This window comes from Rana temporaria, chromosome 2 (genome assembly GCF_905171775.1).
Source record: "Rana temporaria chromosome 2, aRanTem1.1, whole genome shotgun sequence".
NCBI classification, from domain to species: domain Eukaryota; kingdom Metazoa; phylum Chordata; class Amphibia; order Anura; family Ranidae; genus Rana; species Rana temporaria.
The window spans coordinates 332,743,568-332,764,087 of NC_053490.1; the positions used below are offsets into that span (position 1 = coordinate 332,743,568).

General features: G+C 44.4%; 1 protein-coding gene across 1 annotated transcript; it reads left to right on the plus strand.

Annotated features, from left to right (window-relative positions):
• The first annotated feature begins 3,547 nt into the window (after window positions 1-3,547).
• On the plus strand, window positions 3,548-6,951 carry LOC120927067 (protein ANTAGONIST OF LIKE HETEROCHROMATIN PROTEIN 1-like). The gene is made up of 3 exons (XM_040337494.1): window positions 3,548-3,984; window positions 4,073-4,174; window positions 5,933-6,951. Exons 1-3 carry the CDS (start codon window positions 3,764-3,766, stop codon window positions 6,810-6,812), a joined length of 1,203 nt encoding a protein of 400 aa, XP_040193428.1. The 5' UTR covers window positions 3,548-3,763; the 3' UTR covers window positions 6,813-6,951.
• The last annotated feature ends 13,569 nt before the right edge of the window (window positions 6,952-20,520 follow it).

The following is a 20,520-nucleotide window of genomic DNA, read 5'->3' on the forward strand; positions in this document are numbered from 1 at the left end:
CAGGCTAAGGCAGGGCTCAAGATAATATCAAGCAGATACAAAGCGAACAGGCAAAGCACTGATGCAATTCAAGGGAGAGGTTATATATCTTCCCAGCAGCCAGAAACAGGTGGATCCTAATTACTGAGGTCTGCTGGGAGACACCCGCTGGTGGCCACTGGAACTGTGGCCTTCAGCTCTGAGTACCACAGTGCCGCCCGCAGGTGATCCAGATCCTGACACAAGAAGCCTGGGGTAACAGAGTAGAGGCCATGAAAATAGATAGGTAGCAGAGTTACCAATTCAGGAGATGGAACCACAGACAATAATTTAACCTGAGGTCACAATCATGCAGGTAGCAGAGATACAAAATCAGAAAGCAATGTGCAGTCAACAATCAGACCGAGATTCCAAGATGGCATATGTCTCTCTCCAGTGAGAACAGAACATTCTCCCCAGAACACAAAATGTCCCTGAGAAAACAAGGGATCTTTGATATAAAGGCATGTTGGATGCAAGTAATTTGGAGCAGTGTGTTAGACTGTCTGTTAGAAGTGCATGGTCCTTGGTTGATTAGCATATGAGTTTGGGTGCACAGAGTACAGTGAGTACCCTGGATTTAGGACCTGATCTTTGGTTTAGTGTAAAATGCCCACTGTGTGAAGGGTGCTCTGTAATACTAAAGCAGCAACATCCCTTTCTACTGCCCCTTCCAGTCTTGTCACTGTCATGCCTTTCATGCCATGCTTGCCAAAAATGCCAATACCTTAACTAACCCTACGTTTACACCTATGCGCTTTGTGTTGCATTTTTCAATTTGCCGAAAGGCACTACAGTCCATTTACCGTGATTTCCTATAGTACACGTTCGCATCTGTGCATTTTTCAGCAGGGCATTTTTTGGAAAGGGCCAGGGACTTTTTTACCACAGCAGATTGTGTTTTGTGTGTAATGGACTTCAATGGAGTCGCACCAGAAACTCAAGTGTTGCGTTTTTTATGCATATTACATTTAAAAATGTTTCCCCTTTAAAAACACTGAATATAGCTGTTGCTAAGGAGTGGGCCAGGAAGCTGGCTGACATGTCCTTAACAACTGATGAGTCATCAGCTGTCAACAGGGTTCACCGCTGACAGCTGAATGTAAAAATAAAGAATTGACGGCTATAAAATTTGGGGGAAAAATGGTGTGCCCCCCCACCAATCCATACCAGGCCCTTATCTGAGCATGCAGCCCAACAGGTCAGGAAAGGTAAGGGGCGAGTGAGCAATCCCCCTCTCCTAAACCATACCAGGCTGCCCGGGGACATTACTTTTAGATTTTTTTAAAAATGAATTTTCAAAAACTGTGTTTGTGTTTTTTTTTTTTGTGACACATTTTTTGGTGAATGAGTAGGGGTACAATTTTCCCTGCTATTTATTCACATGGGGGGCAGGATCTGGGGTCCCCTTAAGGGGACTTCCAGATTCTGATAAGCCCCCCAACTGCAGACAACCACAGCCCAGGGTTGTGGGGAAGAGGCCCTTGTCCCAAAGCACCCCCCTCTCCCATGTTGAGGGCATGCAACTTGGTATGGTTCAGGAGGCGGTTGTTAATCCCCTCCCTTTCCTAACCTGCCAGGGTGCATGCTCTGGGACCCCAAGCTAAAATAAAATCCATACCTCCTGAAACATACCAGGCCACCCTGGGACATTATTTTTTTTATTTTTAATAAAGGAATTGTCAAAAACTGTTTGTTTTTTTCGGAATGCACAGGGGTACATGAACCTGGGGACCCCCTTGTTAAAGGTAGCTTCCAGATTCTGATAAGCCCCCTGCCCGCAGAACCCCACAACCACAGCCCAGGGTTGTGGAGAAGAGGCCCTTGTCCCCATCAAGAGCCCCCACCCCAAAGCACCCCCCATGTTGAGGGAATGCGACCTGGTATGGTTCAGAAGGGAGGGTGTTGCTGGCTTCTTCCTTCCCTTTCCTGACCTGCCAGGCTTCATGCTCAGATAAAGGTCGGATATGGAATTTGGGGGGGGCCACATGCCATTTTTTTTATTTGGTGTGGGGGTCCCCTCCAAATTCATACCAGACCCAAAGGGCCAGGTATGGATTTTGGGGGACCCCATGCTGGTTTTATTTCCACACATTTTTTTGCTGGAAATTCTCATTGGTTGTTAAGGACAAGGCGGCTGGCTTCCTGCCCCGCTCCTTAGCAACCAGCTATATGCAATGTTTTTTGAGGGAACCAAAAAAAACACATAACGCAAATGCATGAAAAATGCATGCAAAAACACGGGTTTAAAAAAAGCAAAAATCAACACATAACATGCCTGAAAAACGCATCAACCACTACCACATAGATATGAACCTAGACCTACACTAAATGCATCCAAACTGGATAAATGCATTAAAAAATGTGCATTAACCACTTGCCGACCACTTCACGCATATATACGTCGGCAGAATGGCTTGGCTGTGCGCCGCTATCTCCTTGACCGTGCCCGTGGGATCCGCGGACTCAATGTCCGCCGATGTCCCGCGATTGTGTCACGGAGCTGCAGATCTTGGGGATGCCAGTCTAAACAAGGCATTTCCCTGTTCTGCCTTGTGACAGGACACTGATCTACTGCTCCCTGTCACCGGGTGCAGTGATCAATGTTGTGTCACTGGTAGCCCAGCCATCACACAGTTAGAATCACTCCCTAGGACACACTTAACCCCTCCCTCGCCCCCTATTGGTCAACCCCTTCCCTGCCAGTGTCATTTACACAGTAATCGGTACATTTTTATAGCACTGATCTCTGTATAAATGACAATGTTCCAAAAAAAGTGTCAAAAGTGTCCAATGTGTCCGCCATAATGTCGCAGTCACGATAAAAATCGCAGATCGCCGCCATTACTAAAAACGATTAATAAAAATGCTATAAAACTATCCCCTGTCGTGTAGACGCTATAACGTTTGTGCAAACCAATCACTTTACCAAAAAAATGTAGAAGAAAACATATTGGCCTAAACTGAGAAAGAAATAATTTTTTTATATATTTTTGGGCGATATTTATTATAGCAAAGAGTAAAACATATTGTTTTTGTTTTTTTTTCAAAATTGTTGCTCTTTTTTGTTTATAGCGCAAAAAATAACAAACCGCAGAGGTGATCAAATACCACCAAAAGAAAGCTCTATTTGTGGGGAAAAAAGGACGTAAATTTTGTTTGGGTACCACGTCGCACGACCGCGCAATTGTCAGTTAAAGCTACGCAGCGTCGAATCACAAAAAATAGCCTGGTCATTCAGCAACCAATTCTTCCGGGGCTGAAGTGGTTAAAATAATACAAATGTACACAGTCCTTTTAAATAGGTAACTATCAAACATTAATTTGCATCAAAACCCACCAGTTACAAAGACATGCACACCTTTATCTATCACATAAGTTACCTGCTAGTAGGTTTTATTTTCATGGAAGAATAATTGAAAAATAATCTAATTTAGGATTTTTTTTAGGAAAAAAAAACATCCCAGATCCCTCTGTTAGGCCGGAATCACACTAGTGCGTTGCGTTTTTGAGTTGCGTTCCCGTTGCGAATTTCTCTAGAGGGTGTTCTGCGGATCAACTGCGGTTTAGCTGCGGATCGGGTGCGATTTATAAAAAATAATTACTTGAGCTGCGTTTTTGGTGAGGGCCAATCATTGTTAGCTGTGTGATGATGTAGGTAATAAAAGGGAGTGACCTTTCTTGAACTCTTCCTTTTTCACGAGCATTCAGTATAGTGTGGAATAGGATTTGGATTTCCTAAGAAATGTGTGCTGCCCTGCCCATGATCATGCCTACAGTTGTTGCTGCAACAGCAGCAATCTTGATGGAAGTTGAAAGGAGGAGAAGGAGGAGTAGAAGAAGAAGATACTGGGTTCATCCTATCATTGCAAATAGGGATGAAAGAGGGCAGTTCATTATATTATATGAAGATCTCCGTGGGCATGAGGACAAGTTTTTTAATTATACACGCATGTCAATAACCAGGTGATTATTTATTTAATTTTGCAAAACATTTTCTTTCTCCATTGTTCCATATTAAATTTTTAATTAAAAATTTTATTTTTGTTTGAAGTTTTGATGAATTGTTAGGACTAACGTACCATAGTTTGGAGCGCCAGAACACATGCTTCAGAGCAAGCATCCAGCCTGCACAAAGATTATTAATCACATTAAGGTACTTTTCCACACCTATGTGCATTTTCAAATTGATGTTGAAGCATGTATTCATTTTTGGTTTCAACTATCCAACATCTGTACTTATAAATGAACAACCAGACATAAGATGCCCAAAAATATATTTATTTTTTACTTCTTTCACAAAAATAAAGAAATAGACAACATATTTTTGCGTGGACTAATATAAAAAATATAAACTTTGCCTTCAAGTTTTCCTCTGGATTAAACTTTGATTCAAAATATGCACACATGCTTGTTTACTGTGGGCATAACGTAAACTTTAGAGATGTTGATATGTTTTGGGAAATAATGGTGTGTCTGAGGAGTATTGACTTGCTGAGGTAGATTCATCAATCTCGGTGCTTGAAGCATGGCTAGACTCGACATGGTGCTGTGGGCCATGGTGCTGTGGGCCATGTTGCTGTGGGCCATGTTGCTGAGGCACATGGTGCTGTGGCACATGGTGCTGTGGGCCATGTTGCTGAGGCACATGGTGCTGTGGGCCATGTTGCTGAGGCACATGGTGCTGAGGCACATGGTGCTGTGGGCCATGTTGCTGAGGCACATGGTGCTGTGGGCCATGGTGCTGAGGCACATGGTGCTGTGGCCCATGTGTCTGAGGCCCATGTGTCTGAGGCCCATGTGTCTGAGGCCCATGTGTCTGAGGCCCATGTGTCTGAGGCCCATGTGTCTGAGGCCCATGTGTCTGAGGCCCATGTGTCTGAGGCCCATGTGTCTGAGGCCCATGTGTCTGAGGCCCATGTGTCTGAGGCCCATGGTGCTGTGGCACATACATCCCCTGCATTTGTGTTTGTGGCATAATTGAAGGGAATGTGGATGGGATGGGATATGGAGTTCGCCTCTGTTGTACCTCATATATTGAAGTTGGCTCCTGAAAGCTTGAAGTGTAGGATGGAGGAACATAGGGGTAAGGTTGGTTTCCTGGGTCTGGGTACTGGCCTGACATTGGTAAGTGTATCTGTGTTGTTTCTTTAGTTACATATGGCCTTTCCAATGTATGTTGCTCGCTTGGCACTGTAAATGACTGCAGAACGTGTTCTACTGTGGTTCGCATTTCTAAATATCTCTCAGGTACAACTTTTTTGATCAATGGTACAAAATTAAGCGCCAGTATTGTAGCTGGACATAAGAAAGCATCCACCTTTCCAGCCATTTGTTGTAACATCTCTAGAAGACGCTCGCTTATGTCCATCTGCGATACTGGCGTTCGCTTACGTGCCACTTTGGCAGGCCGCGCAATGGTTGTTGGAGCTGAGGAGGGTCCAGGCATAGGCTCAGGCAATCCAGAGTCAGTCTCTGGGTTTGTGACCCATAGATCTGACCCAAGTGGCATTTCAGGTATTTCCTCATTTGGATCAATGCAAACTGCTGGCACGGATTGGGCCTCAGATTGGCTCTCTGGTTGATCCTCCAGGACATCCTGTTCGTCCCAACTTGCTTCGGTCCTGTTTTTATTAAAAAATAGAAACATTACTAATGCTAAATATATAGTCACGATACATAGATGATGTAGAGGATAACTTACTCTCTCATCTCTATGAGTGGTTTCAAGAAGGCAAGGTCCTCTGCATACATATAGGGTACTCTAGCTGGTGCCCCCGAGCCACTCCTCACTTCTCTTAGATGTTTGTTGTATTTCTTGAAGGCATCACGCATGCTTCGCCAACGATTCTTGATGTATACCACTGTAAAAAAGAGAAGATAATAATTATTTAATATTTCTTATTTGTTCAAGGTACCTAGCTACAGGAAATTCATTTGGAAGTCTCCACTATGAGTTTAAGGTTGGAAAATCAACTATATCTGGCATTGTACATGAAACATGCCTTGTTATATGGAATGTACTAAAACCATTGGTCTTCGAAAAGCCTACAAAAGAAGATTGGTTGAAGATATCAGATGAATTCTGGGAGAGATGTAATTTTCCAAACTGTGTGGGAGCCATCGATGGCAAGCACATACGCATCCTGAGGCCATTTGATAGTGGGAGTCAGTTTTTTAATTATAAAAAATATTTTTCGTTTGTATTAATGGCAGTGGTAGATGCCAAATATAATTTCATTTATATTGATGTGGGTGCTTATGGTAGCAGCTCTGATTCTGGTGTATTTAATCATTCCACATTTGGGAGAATGATAAGGGCGAATAGTCTGGATTTACCAAACGATTCCTCCTTGCCCGGAACAAATGAGCCAGCCCTCCCATTTGTTTTTGTAGGGGACGAAGCGTTTGCCCTTGGTAAAAATCTTCTTCGACCATTCTCAAGTAGAGCGCTGAGCAATGATAAAAGAATATTTAATTATCGGCTCACTAGGGCACGTCGAGTAGTAGAGTGTGCATTTGGAATTCTTGCCAATAAATGGAGAATATTGCACACCGCCATCAATCTCAGTTTGGAGCATGCTGTCTCTGCTGTGAAAACTGCGTGTGCACTGCACAACTATGTGCGAGAACGTGATGGAATTGATTATGAGGATTCCATGATGCATAATATGGAGGCGGCACAGTGGAGTTTGACTAGGGGCACTAGCAGTGGGAAATTGATTCGAGATCAATTTCTTAATTACTTTCTATCGCCAGCTGGCGAGTTACCTTGGCAGATGCAGGCAATTTAAAAAAAAAAAATGTGGTGTTGTCATTAAAATATATGGCCCTTTAAATATTAAAACCTAAAATACTAAGCTAAAAATGTCACTATGTGTAATTTGAATGCATCTTGAAAAAAAAAGATTAAAGTTATCTTTTGGCAGCATATTAAGGACTCCGAAGTGATTCTCTACCTGCAATTGGACAAAAACACCAAAAATTGGCTTGGTGATACTGTTATGTGTGTTCTGCTGGGTGTCATTGTACAGAGGATGATGTCTTTGTAAGACCACCATGGCCAATAACGTCATAATAGGATGACAAATACAGATAGTCACTCCCCCAAGGATCTGCACACATACTTGGTAAAGTGAGTTTACATATTTTGGTGATAGACACACGCAGACTCATACAAACAATGACCAAGGGTGTGGGAATGAGTCACGTGCCACCAGCAACACGGGGACAGGGTGCATTAGGAACACCATGCCAAGATATAAAACATGTGGCATGGTATGGGTTAGCAGACTTTACATGTCCACACAGAATGCATGCTTGGATAAAGGCCTGCTCTGGATTTGTGTGCGGTATGCACTGTAGTTATTGGGGTCTACTTAGAATTATAATTTAATAAGTTAGGGAATGAAAAAATAAAACAAACTTACCTTTGTCAGCTTGAACTTGGGATGAGCACATGCTCCACTCTGGCAAAAGGCTTTTGGTAATTTCAACCCAGGTAGTTTTTTTCAATACATTGTCCTTATATTTAGGATGCCGGGTGTCATAGATTTGTGGGTTCTCCCTGACAAGGCGGATAAGCTCCTCGGAATCCACACAGTCCTTCACCTTAGCAGTGACTTTTTTGCTCCGTTTTTTGGACATGGCTACTCACCTCAGCAGCATGAAACAGACAGAGGAGGAACTAGGAAAAGGGGGAGGTGGTGGAGGAGAAAAAAAAACTTCCGTTCAAACCGCAACACACCTGCGATTTAGATGCGTACCCATAGAAGATAATGGGACTGAATTCGCACCTGAGCCGCACCGCAAGACATAAAAACCGCACGTGGTTTGGAGGCAATGCGCAGTGCGGATGCATCGCACATATGTGAACCAGCCTCATTGAAAACAATGTATTTTAAAATGTCCTGCGATTTGGATGCGGTTGAAACCGCACTCAATTCGCTTAGGTGTGAACCTAGCCTCAAGGTTTAAGTATTTAATGGACATATAAATGACTTTGTTTGGTCCATGATAAAGCCTGCACTGCCAGAGAAACTTCAAACGTTTCATTTACACATTATTAAGTGATTAAAGTGATTAAGAGGTGAGTTTCAGAGAACAGTCATTTCCTGTATTTCACTTTTAAAGCTTTGAGCAATTTGGGAAATTATTAAACATTTGTTTCCCTAAAACGTCTTACAAGAGCTGAGTCTGTAGCTAGATTTGAAATTGGCCAGACATCTCATTGAGTATGGCAGCCATTTGTCTGTCCTGAAACTAGCCAGGACCTGCCATGGAATTTCTGAATGAATGGCACATATGTACAGATAAAGTCGCATCCCAGGGAAGCTAAACACAGGCTAATCCTCATCTGATCACCCCGGTAAAATGGAAGTAAAGCCTAAAATTTAAAAGAAACTGCTAGCAGGCAGGCTCTTTATTGCAGAGGTCTTTAGCTCTGAGTCTTGTTTAACCACTTAAGCCCCAGACCATTTTGTTGCTAAATGACCGGGCCACTTTTTGCGATTACGCACTGCGTCGATTTACATGACAATTGCGCCGTCGTGCGATGTGGGCTCCCAAACAAAATTGACGTCCTTTTTTCCCCACAAATAGAGCTTTCTTTTGGTGGTATTTGATCACCTCTGCGGTTTTTATTTTTTGCGCTATAAACAAAAATAGAGAGATAATTTTGAAAAAAAAATGTTGTACTTTTTGCGATAATAAATATCCCCCAAAAAGATATATATAAAAAAATAGCGCAATATTATTTTATATATATAAAAAAAAAATCCTCAGTTTAGGCCGATACGTATTCTTCTACATATTTTTGGTAAAAAAAAATCTCAATAAGCGTTTATTGATTGGTTTGCGCAAAAGTTATAGCGTCTACAAAATAGGGGATAGTTTTATAGCATTTTTATGAATACGTTTTTTTTTACTAGTAATGGCGGCGATCTGCGATTTTTATCGTGACTGTGACATTATGGCGGACACTTTTGACACATTTTTGGGACCATTGTCATTTTTACAGCAATCAGTGCTATAAAAATGCACTGGTTACTGTGAAAATGACACTGGCAGTGAAGGGGTTAACCACTAGGTGGCGATGTAGGGGCTAAGTGTTCCCTAAGGATTGATTCTTACTGTAGGGGGCGTGGCTTGCTGTGACACGTCACTGATCATGTTCCCGATGACAGGGAACACGATCAGTGACAGTGTCACTAGGCAGAACGGGGAGATCATAGGCGTGCGCAAGGGGTGTGCCTGGGCACACCCTAATCCTGGGGTTGGCAACCTGTCAATCACGACCCACCTGTCTATTGTAGGTAGATGACAGGTAAACCACAAACCTTCCTTACCGACCGCCAGAACCTGGACAGGAGGGGCGGCGAGGTTGGTATTTAGTAGAACCAGCTTCTCCTTCTCTCCCTCTCGCTAACATTCTGCTGTCAAGAGAAAAATACAGGGATCAGTACCAATATGTGCCACTCCTCCTGTCCCTATTCCTCATCTTTTTGCTGCCCAGTGCCCAAGTCCCCCTGTGTGCTCCTTTGCACCCCTCCTTCCCCCATTATTTCAGGATAGAGAGAGAGTGGAAGAGGATGGTAAATATGTCACACATGCATATGTGTTGGAACTTTGAGGTGCACACCCTAATGCAATAGGCTGCGCACACCAATGGAGGAGATGTTGTGTTTACACTAACCTCTCCCCGAGATGATCGGGGAGATCGTGGAGATTGTGGCGATCGAGGCTGCGGGACCCGCGGGTGCTCTCATGAAGATCGCGGCGGGCGCGCTGCCGCAACAACCGTGAGCCCGCAACAACCGCTTCTTAAAGGGGACGTACAGTTACGTCCTTTTGCCTGCCCGTGCCATACTGCAGACGTATATCTGTGTGCGTCGGGCGGCAAGCGGTTAAAATGTACACTGAGCTGCACATGTGCCAAAGACTGGCACCTGGAAGAAACCGGGAAGAAGATTCTGGCGTCAGACAACTGAAACAGAGGTGAGTATTGCAAACTTTTTTCCACTTTAAAGTGTTTGTAAAGTTAAAAGTTTTTTTAAAATAAGAAACCTATTATACTTACCTGCTCTGTGCAATAGTTTTACACAGAGCATTCCTGAACCTCCTCTTCTGGGGCCCCCTGCTGGTGCTCTAGGCTCCCCCTCAATTCCACATGCTCCCATAGCAAGCTGCTTGCTATGGGGGCACTCGTGCAGGCTCGTTCCAGGCTGCGTGTGTCTATTGATGCACATTGTATGGCTTGGCTCTGGCCTCACTCCCTCCTTACTGGGTTTGATTGACAGCAGCAAAGCAATGGCTCAGTATGTGTGTACTCTTCTATGTTTAACAGAAGCCAGACTGATGACCAGCTTCTGTAGAACAGCCATGCTGGAAAGCAAGAATGTCAGAATACAATAGCTCAGTGGGAGAAATCCCTGCATCATACATCATCTCAGTTTCTCTTTTCTTTTTTTTCAACCAGCTGGCTGAACACAAAAAAAAAAAAAAAATTGTGTATACCAAGCTTAACTACTTCAGCTCCGGAAGGTTTTACACCCTTCCTGACCAGGCCATTTATTGTAATACGGCACTGCATTATTTTGACAATTGACATCCTTTTTTCCCACAAATAGAGCTTTCTTTTGGTGGTATTTGATCATCTCTACTTTTTTTTTTGTGCTATAAACAAAAAAAAGCCTACAACAAGCCGACACTCTTTGGGAACCAGTGACACCTATACAGTGATCAGTGCTAAAAGAAATGCACTGTCACTGTACTAATGACTCTGGCAGTGAAGAGGTTAACATCAGGGGCAATAAAAGGGTTACATTTGTTCCCTGGGAGTGCTTTTTTACTATGTGGGGGATGATTGCACTGTAGGAATGCAGAGATCGGTGTTCCTCCTTAGCAGAAACACACGATCTATGTGTAGCGCCCTGCTCCTGTTGGGTAGGCGCTATTTGTAAATTTAAGTTATTTGAGCTGTAGTTTAGCTCGGAATGATTATGTCAAATTATTGGTTTCTGTTCCAGTTCAGCTGCGTTGCACATTTTCCACTTGACTGTAGGTGTCGCTGTCACCACGGGTTAAGGTTGGAAATGCAGCGGGCTGGGTGTATTGAGTATTCTTTTCCCAGAAGCAGCCCAGTGGCCGTGGTCTCCGCCGCTGTGCATTGTGGGAGAGGGTACTTAAGGGAAAGACACCATTTTGTCGGGGGTCTTCCGATCCTGACCTGATGGCCCTACTGGCCTCCAGGATGTGTTATCTGTTCTTCACCCCTTGGAGCCTCTTGGCCCGAGGCTTCACTACTGAGAGTAGGCCCAGGAGTTTCTGGGGCCTACTGGTCCAAGGGTGGTCCTGTGCTGTCTTGCCTGAGGGAAGAAGCCGAACAATTGGGGACTCAATTGGAGGACGCATCCTGGCCAATCTACCTCACAGTGCTGCCGGCTGGCTGAAAGATCCTGGTACTGTGTAGCTGTGTCTTTGGAACTTTGCAAAGTGTGCAAGTGGTTACACGGTCCTGTGGCAGAGGACTGTGCAACCACTCAACTGCACTCATCAAGTCTGTGGTAGAGACTTTTGAACGAGCTTCGCATCAGTTGCTAGGTCAGTGAGAGAGGCCTATCCGGTGGTTGCTGAATCCAGTGTGGAAACGTTTTGTCCTCTGGATCCAAGAATGTACCCATGATCCGCAACCCAAGGTACCTGAATCTCCCCTAACCCTTCATCCCTCTGTCTGAGTTTGTTTAATAAAACCTTGGAAGAAAAGAGACCAAGTGTTGGTGCAGACATTTGTGAATAACTCTTCAAGGAGGACCCCTAAGACGAACGTGGTGAACGGTGAGGTAACGGCAGGCTCAAATTTAAACCAGCGGCTCCTTCTGGGGTATTGCTACATATGTCTTCCTTACTAGTAGAACAGCGATCTGCATTGTTTACATAGGCAGACTGCCATTCTGCCTTTCACCGAACAATTGCCGGGCTCCGGGAGGACATCGGGTCCGATGGACCCGGTGATTGGCTTCTGCTGTGTCCAATCACTGCGGGAGCGGACCTTCGGTGGCGCACGTCCCATACCCAGAAGAAGTATGTACAGGTACATGATTTTGCGCTTAAGGGCCACCTTGTCGCAGTATATGTACAAGGGGCGGTCCTTAAGCAGTTAAGGCATATTTAAAAAATGACAATTTTAACAGCGATTTTAAGCCGTTAGCGGGGGGGGGGGGGGGGGGCGCTTTTTAACCGCCTTCTAGCGGCCGCATAAAAGGGTTAAGTGTCGCTGTCTAAGTGGTGCCCATTGATTTCAATGGCAGGGGCGGTGGAGGAGCAGTGTCTACACCGCTCCAGCACCACCCGAAAGATGCTGCTTGCAGGACTTTTATTTCCTGTCCTGCAAGCGCACCACCACAGTGTGAAAGTACTCATGCTTTCACACTGGGGTGGATTGAGAGGCGCTTTACAGGCATTATTTTTTAGCGCAAAAACGCCTGAAAAGTGTCCCAGTATGAAAGGGATCTTGCTGAAATAATTGCATTTCCGTGTTCTGTGTACGGTGGGAGACCAGATATAGTGAATGCAGGTTCCTGGGTTTAGTAACACTTTAATTTATGTTCAGGTGTTATCAAGATCCGATTTACGTCTTGGAACTAAAACATTCCCCTAGATCTCACAATCACATAAATACCAGGAGAAGCTTTTGTTGCAAACATTTATAGTTCCAGCATATTGTGACATTAAGAATTTATTCATGCAAACAATTACAGATAAGTCCACTTTAAACAATGCAGCCTTTTTTTATTTCTACATCTATTAATACCATTTCAAGGAAAAGCCCCAAAATACCACCCACTGCTACCAGCAGCCTAAGGGTTTTGAGAAATGCCAATTTTGTAAACTAGAACTCCTGGCATGAGTTAATGTGTACAGATGTGAATTCTAATGAATACTTGATGATCGCAAAACAAAGAAGAGTAAATTATGCTGTGTTTGTCCTACAAACGCCTAACCTTCACACTCCAGTCTGGTTTAAGCAATCAGCTGGGGTCTAATACAACATAATAACAGCAATTCAGCTGTGCAGCAAGCCTGATTGCCCATAAACTATTAAAAAGCCACGTGGTGCTGTGTAAATAAGGAACTGATTAGGAGCTATTCGCCATGCGTACAACCATTTCATTCAATTAGCTATTCTTTGTTTTTCCTTTATCTCATGCCTACAAAAGCAGAAATGACATTGCTGAAGAAGGTGCTTTATGCTTGTGGATAGAGGTCCCATCGTTCTATAATTGCTTTTACATTAGGAATTGATAGTCATTTGCAAAGCCAAGCATTGTAAAATTAACTAAGTGGCCATCATAATTAGAGGTTTCTTCCTGCCACTTCCTGCATGATATGATTCCCAGTTACACTCATTGGCCCGGATTCACAAAGGATTTACGACGGCGTATCTTCAGATAAGCCGTCGTAAGTCCGAATGTGAGGCGTTGTATCTCGGCGCCTGATTCAAAGAATCAGATACGCCAGAATTTGTCTAAGATACGACTGACGTAAGTCTCTTACGCCGTCATATCTTAGGTGCATATTTACGCTGGCCGCTAGGGGCGCTTCCATATATTTCCGCGTCGAATATGTAAATTAGCTACATACACCGATTCACAAATGTACTTGCGCCCAGCGTATTAAAATACGCTGTTTCCGTAAGGCGTTCGACCGGCGTAACTTTACCCCTTATAAAGCAGGGGTAAGTCATGTTAAGGTATGGATGTCAGAAACGTCGGAACAGCGTCGTATTTTACGTTGTTTGCGTAAGTCGTACGTGAATGGGGATGGGCGTAGGTTACGTTCACGTCGACTAAGCATTGAGCCGGCGTAACTTAGGGAGAAAATTCGATGTGATACTGAGCATGCGCGCGCATGCGCTGTTCGTTAGGCGTGTCATTTACGTGGGGTCACGATTCCTTTCCATACAACACGCCCCCTACCAGCCTAGTTTGAATTACGTGGGCTAACGCCGGCCCATTTACGCAACACCGCCGTAACTTAGGGCGCAAGTTCTTTGTGAATACGGTACTCGCCTCTCTAAGTTACGGTGGTGTAGCATTTATGAGATACGATACGCCCGCTAGCCAATCTTTCTGAATCTGGCCCATTGTTTTCAAAGTATTGAGAAGAGAGAGAAATATGGAGTTCGATACTGCTGACCTCTCCTTCCACACATGCTGCATGCCTGGTTATCATGCTAATGCAATCCTCTCAATGCTTTCTGAGTAGCTTACCTGCAATTAGTCAGGAGTTCTGACTTTACTTGCTGCATACTTGTTAAGCCTCATACACACAATCGGATTATCCCACGGGAATTGTGTGATGACGGGCTGTTGTTGGAAAATCCGACCGGTTTGTATGCTCCATAGGACAATTGTTATCAGAATTTCCGTGGGATAGCATGCTTTAAAATTGTCTGTCAACAATTGCATGTTGTCGGATTTTCCAATCGTGTGTACACAAGTTTGTCGGACGAAACTCAAAAGTACTGTAGCGGCCTGCTCCTGTTGAACAGTCGCTGATGTAAATTAAGTGGGGTCTGAGCTGTTATTTGGCTCAGACTAATATGATTAATGGCAAATGTAGCCTCTGTTCCAGCCATGGCTGTGCTGAGAGTTCCACCATTGTTCACCTGGGGGTGTCATTACCACCCCAGGCCAAGGATGGCAGCAGCAAGGGCAGGGTGCATTGGTTGTTCCCCTCAGCAGTGAGTCAGTGGGAGTGGTTGCCCCACTGTGCATGCTGGGGAGGGGTACTTAAGGGACAGACGCCACCCAAAATTACTCAGCAGCTCCTTTGGGGGTAGTGATACAGTACAAAGACGCATGCTCAGAAGCAAAGCTCACAAAAACACAACATTAGCAGAAGTTGCCCAAAGGATGGCGCTAAATAGCTGAAAAAACACATAGGGCTAGATTCAGATAGCCCACCGTAACTTTGTGCGGGCGTAGCGTATCTTACGCTACGCCGCCGTAACTTAGTGAGGCAGGTTCTGTATTCACAAAGCGTATGTGGTCCGGCGTAAGCCAGCGGAATTTAAATTATCCATGTAGTGGGCATGTTGTATGATAATGAAGGCTGACCCCACGTAATTGACGTTTTTGACTAACGGCGCATGCACCGTCCGTGAACGTAACCCAGTGCGCATCCTCCAAATTAACCCGCAAAAATCCAATGCTTTCGACAAGAACGTAAATTACGCACAGCCCTTTTCGCGAACGACTTACGCAAACGACGTAATCGACGGAAAATTCGACGCTGTCCCGACGTCAATACTTAACATAGGATACGCCTCATATAGCAGGGGTAACTTTACGCCGGAAAAACCAAACGTAAACGACGTAAAAAAAATGCGCCGAGCGGACGTACGTTTCTGAATCGGCGTATCTACCTAATTTGCATATTCCTTGCGTAAATCGACGGAAGCGCCACCTAGCGGCCAGCGTAAATATGCAACTAAGATACGACGGCGTAAGAGACTTACGCCAGTCAGATCTTAGCCAAATTCCGGCATAGCTTGTTTTCTGAATACAGAAAAAAGATAAGCCGGAGCATCCTAGAAGTTACGCGGCGTATCAATAGATACGCCAGTGTAACTTCTTTCTGAATCTACCCCATAGTTTGGTGTTTGTTGGCCGTTTGTATGCAATACAAGTTCCTGGCCAAAGCCCTTGGGACAAAAGTCCTATGATTTGTCTGCAGAAAATCTGATCGTGTGTATGAGGTTTACAGTTAACTGACTCAAAGTAATAATGCAAAGACACCCAGACAAGTATTATTTTTTTTTAGAAGGAATCAGTATACACTAATCAGCCACTATGGTATGACCACTGACAGGTAAAGTTACTACATTGAATATCTTGTGACCATGGCACCTCTGAGTGGGGGGATAGAGTAAGCAGTAAGTGAACATGTTGTCCCTAAAGTTCATGTGTTGTAAGTAGAAAAATGGGCAAGCGTAAGGCTCCGTTCACATCAAAGCATTCTAAATCGCGGGTGGAATTGCCGCGATTCTGCCTGCAATCCCGAATCATGGCAAATCCCGGGACACTCTTGTGATCCCGTCACTTCCAATGGCACCCCAATCTCAGCGCAATTTTGCCGCATTTATCGCCCCAACTGGAAGTTCTTTTGGGCGACAAGTGTACTGTGATTCTGCAGCGCAATTTTATCACGATTCATGGGGTGGCATTGGAACTGACATGGGTTGCAAGGGCGTCCCGCAATTTGCAGTGATTCGGGATCATGGGCAGAATCACCTAGATGTGAACGGAGCCTAAAGAATTGTAATTGAAATGTAATGGCGAAAATACTAGGTCAGAGCGTCTCCAAAACTGCAGCTATTCCTGATGTTCCTGATCTGCAGTGGTCAGGAGGACCTACCATAAGTGGTCCACGGAAAGAAAACCGGTGACATGGGGCTGTGTAGCTGCAAATCAGTCAGGCCGGGTTCACACCTATGCGAATTGAGTGCGGCTTAAACCGCATCCAATTCGCAGAACATTTTAAAATACATTGTTTTCAATGAGGCTGGTTCACATATGTGCGATGCATTGGCACTGCGCATTGCCGCCAAACCGTGTGCGTCTTTTAGGCATTGCGGTGCGGCTCAGGTGCGAATTCAAGCCCATTATCTTCTATGGGTACGCAGCTGATTCGCAGATGTGTTCAGTTCTTTTCAGGAATTTCTCTTATTCAGCTCAATACACTTCTCCCCCACTCTCCTCTCACCCGTAACTTCTCCCAGGTCTCCAAATTCACATCTAAAACATTGCTAATCTGCTGAACACTTCTCTTATCTCTCTGCAGAGATAAGAGAGCTGAAATTCGCACCGCACTAGTGTGATTCAGGCCTCAGGGTGCCCATGCTGACCCGTGTCCATGCCAAAATGCCAACAGTGGGTATGTGAGCAAAAGAACTGGACCAAGGAGCAAAGGAAGAAGGTGGACTGATCTGATGGATTCAAGAATGGTTTGAGGAACATATTGGGGGTTACTAAAGGCAAATCCACTTTGCACTACAAGTGCACTTGGAAGTGCAGTCGCTGTAAATTTAAGGGGTAGATCTGAAATGAGGGGAAGCTCTGCTGATTTTATCATCCAATCATGTGCAAGCTAATATGCTGTTTTCTATTTTCCTTGCGTGCCCCCTCGGATCTACAGCAACTGCACGTCTAAGTGCACTTTCAGTGCATTTTCAACTGCAATTGTAGTGCAAAGTGGATTTGCCTTTAGTAAAAAAAAAAAACATTGAGTTTGAGGTGTTGATTTGGCCTCCAAATTCTCCAGATCTCAATCCAATCGAGCGCCTGTGGGATGTGCTGGAAAAACAATATAAAAATGTGCCTTTAAGCCAATGCCATTCTGAACAATTCTATTGTTTATAAAAGCAGCGCATTAAATCCTCCTCTATTACATGGCCTCAAATCTATTGCTTTCTACACTGAACATCTGTAGAACAAATGAACAATGAGCTTGGTGTGGCCTCCACCAAAAACATAATTGCGAATGTCTGGAATAGGCCAGCAATTAACGGATGACAAAGCATAGTTCGTTGTTTTCATAGCTTGTTGAATAATGCATTGTTCCCCACTGAATCAAAGATTATTCCAGTCAGCTGCTGACATCAGAGGTTGTGGTGAGATTACACAGGCTTGCAAGGCTTCTTCATGCTAAAGGCAAATTCACACAATTTGAATCTTCGAAGGGTTTTATTTTAAACTTACTGGGCAATTACCATGTTCAATGCAGAATGAGCCAAATCTGCATTCTGACAAAATCACAATTTGGCATTGTTTGCCAAAAATCTGTGCCCATTCAGTACTTCTGTATCCATGTTACAAAATGAAAGAAGCTCATATACAGTGCCTTGAAAAAGTATTCGTACCCCTTGACATTTTCCACATTTTGTCATGTCACAACCAAAAATATAAATGTATTTTTTTGTGATTTTATGTGATAGATCGGCCGTCACTAAATGGCGTCCCGCGGTCCATTTCGGACCATGTGACGCTTCTGGCAGGACCGTCAGGCTGACAGTAATGTCCGCAACTGTTAGTGTTTGCTGGGACCGTGGGTTTCCCCAGCAACCAGTGACGCTGCGTGCGTGCGCCCGCCCCCTGCGGTTCCCGGTGTTCTGACGATAGGACACCTGGTCCTGACTCTCCTTGCAAAAAAGGGCTGTGACGTCACGTGCGCACCCCGCCCCCCTGCTACTCGCAGTTCCCGGGTCCTGGCTCTCCTTATCTAGCAGCTTCCGCCCCTTCAGTTGTGCCCTCATTCAAGGTATGTGGGCCACATGTTAGCTAGTGATCACTAATGGGCATATTTATATTGTGCACACTGCTGGGCATATTTTTTTATGTTAAAGGAAACTCTGATGGAGAAATTTTATTTTAAGGGGCACGCTGATGGGTATATTTTTAATGTATTTTTAATGTGCACACTGATGGGCATATTTTGTTAAGGGGCACACTGATGGACACATTTTGTGCCCCTTAACATAAAATGTGCCCATCAGCGTGCACATTAAAAATATACCCATCCGTGTGCCCCTTAAAATAAAATGTGGCCATCAGAGTGCCCCCTTAAAATAAAAGATGCCCATCAGCGTGACCCTTATTTTATGTTAAGGGGCACGCTCATGGGGATATTTATTTTAAGAGCAACACTGACACTGACAAATTTTGAATTAAGGGGCACTCTGATGGACAGATTTTACGTTAAGAGGGCACGTTTTGTTGTGCCCATCAGAGTGCTCCTTAATATAAAATGTGCCCATCAGGGTGTCCCTTAACATAAAATTAGCCCATTAGGGTGTCCCTTAACATAAAATGTGCCCATTAGGGTGTCCCTTAACATAAAATGTGCCCATCAGCGTGACCCTTATTTTATGTTAAGGAGGCACTCTGACGGGAATGCCTAATGCAAATGAGCACTGTGATGGGGACACCTGATGTAACGGGGCACTGTGATGGGACCCCTGATTTAAAGGAGCGCTGTGATGGGGACACCTGATGTAAAGGGGCACTGTAATATGGACCCTTGATGTAAAGGGGCACTGTGATGGGGACACCTGATGTAAAGGGGCACTGTGATGGGGACACCTGATGTAAAGGGGCGCTGTGATGGGGACACCTGATGTAAAGGAGCGCTTTGATGGGGACACCTGATGTAAAGGGGCACTGTGATGGGGACCCCTGATGTAAAGGGGCACTGTGATGGGGACCCCTGATGTAAAGGGGCACTGTGATGGGGACACCTGATGTAAAGGGGCACTGTAATATGGACCCTTGATGTAAAGGGGCACTGTGATGGGGACACCTGATGTAAAGGGGCACTGTGATGGGGACACCTGATGTAAAGGGGCACTGTGATGGGGACCCCCGATGTAAAGGGGCGCTGTGATGGGGACAAATGGGGACTTGAGATTCGGACCTCGGCCCAACGAAAATTTTAGTGACCAGACCTCCTTGAATTTTAATTCAAGACTCCTGTGATAGGCCAATACAAAGTGGCACATCATTTTAAAGTGGAAGGAAAATGTAAAATAGTGTTCAATTTTTTTTTTACAAATAAAATAAATATGTGAAAATTGTGGTGTGCATTTGTAATCAGCCCCCCTGGGTCAATACTTTGTAGAACCACCATTCACTACAATTACAGCTGAAAGTCTTTTGGGGATGTTTCTACCAACTTTGCACATCTAGAGAGTGACATTTTTGCCCATTCTTCTTGGTAAAATAGCTCAAGCTCTGTAAGATTGGATGGAGAGCGTCTGTGAACAGCAATTTTCAAGTTTTGATACAGATTCTCAATCGGATTTAGGTCTGGACTTTTACTGGGCCATTCTAACACATGAATATGCTTTGATCTAAACCATTCCATTGTAGCTCTGGCTGTATGTTTAGGGGCATTGTCCTGCTGAAAGGTGAACCTCAGGCCCAGTCTCAAGTCTTTTGCAGACTAAGGCTTCTTTCACACTATGGATTGTATGTCCGTTTTATAATATCCGTATTACACCTATTAACGGACGTTTATTAACGGATTTAATAACGGATACATACGGATAAATATTTTACCATTCTTCCTTTATTGAAAACGGATAATGTTTATCCGTATATATCCGTATGCATCTGTTATATCATTCCTTTCTAACGTCCGTTAATAAAAAACATTTCACCCTTTCTTGAAGTCCAGCTCCAGAAGTCGTATGGATATTCAGGGTAACCCCGCCGTCAATTTAAAACAAAAATGACGTGCGGTTCCCGGTAAATATCCATAACCAGACCCTTCAGGTCTGGTATGGATATTCAGGGGAACCCCGCCGTCAATTTAAAACAAAAATGACGTGCGGTTCCCCCTAAATATCCATAACCAGACCCATTATCCGAGCACGTTGACCTGGCCGGCCGCAGAAAAGAGGGGGGGGACAGAGTGCGGCCCCCCCTCTCTCCTGAACCGCAC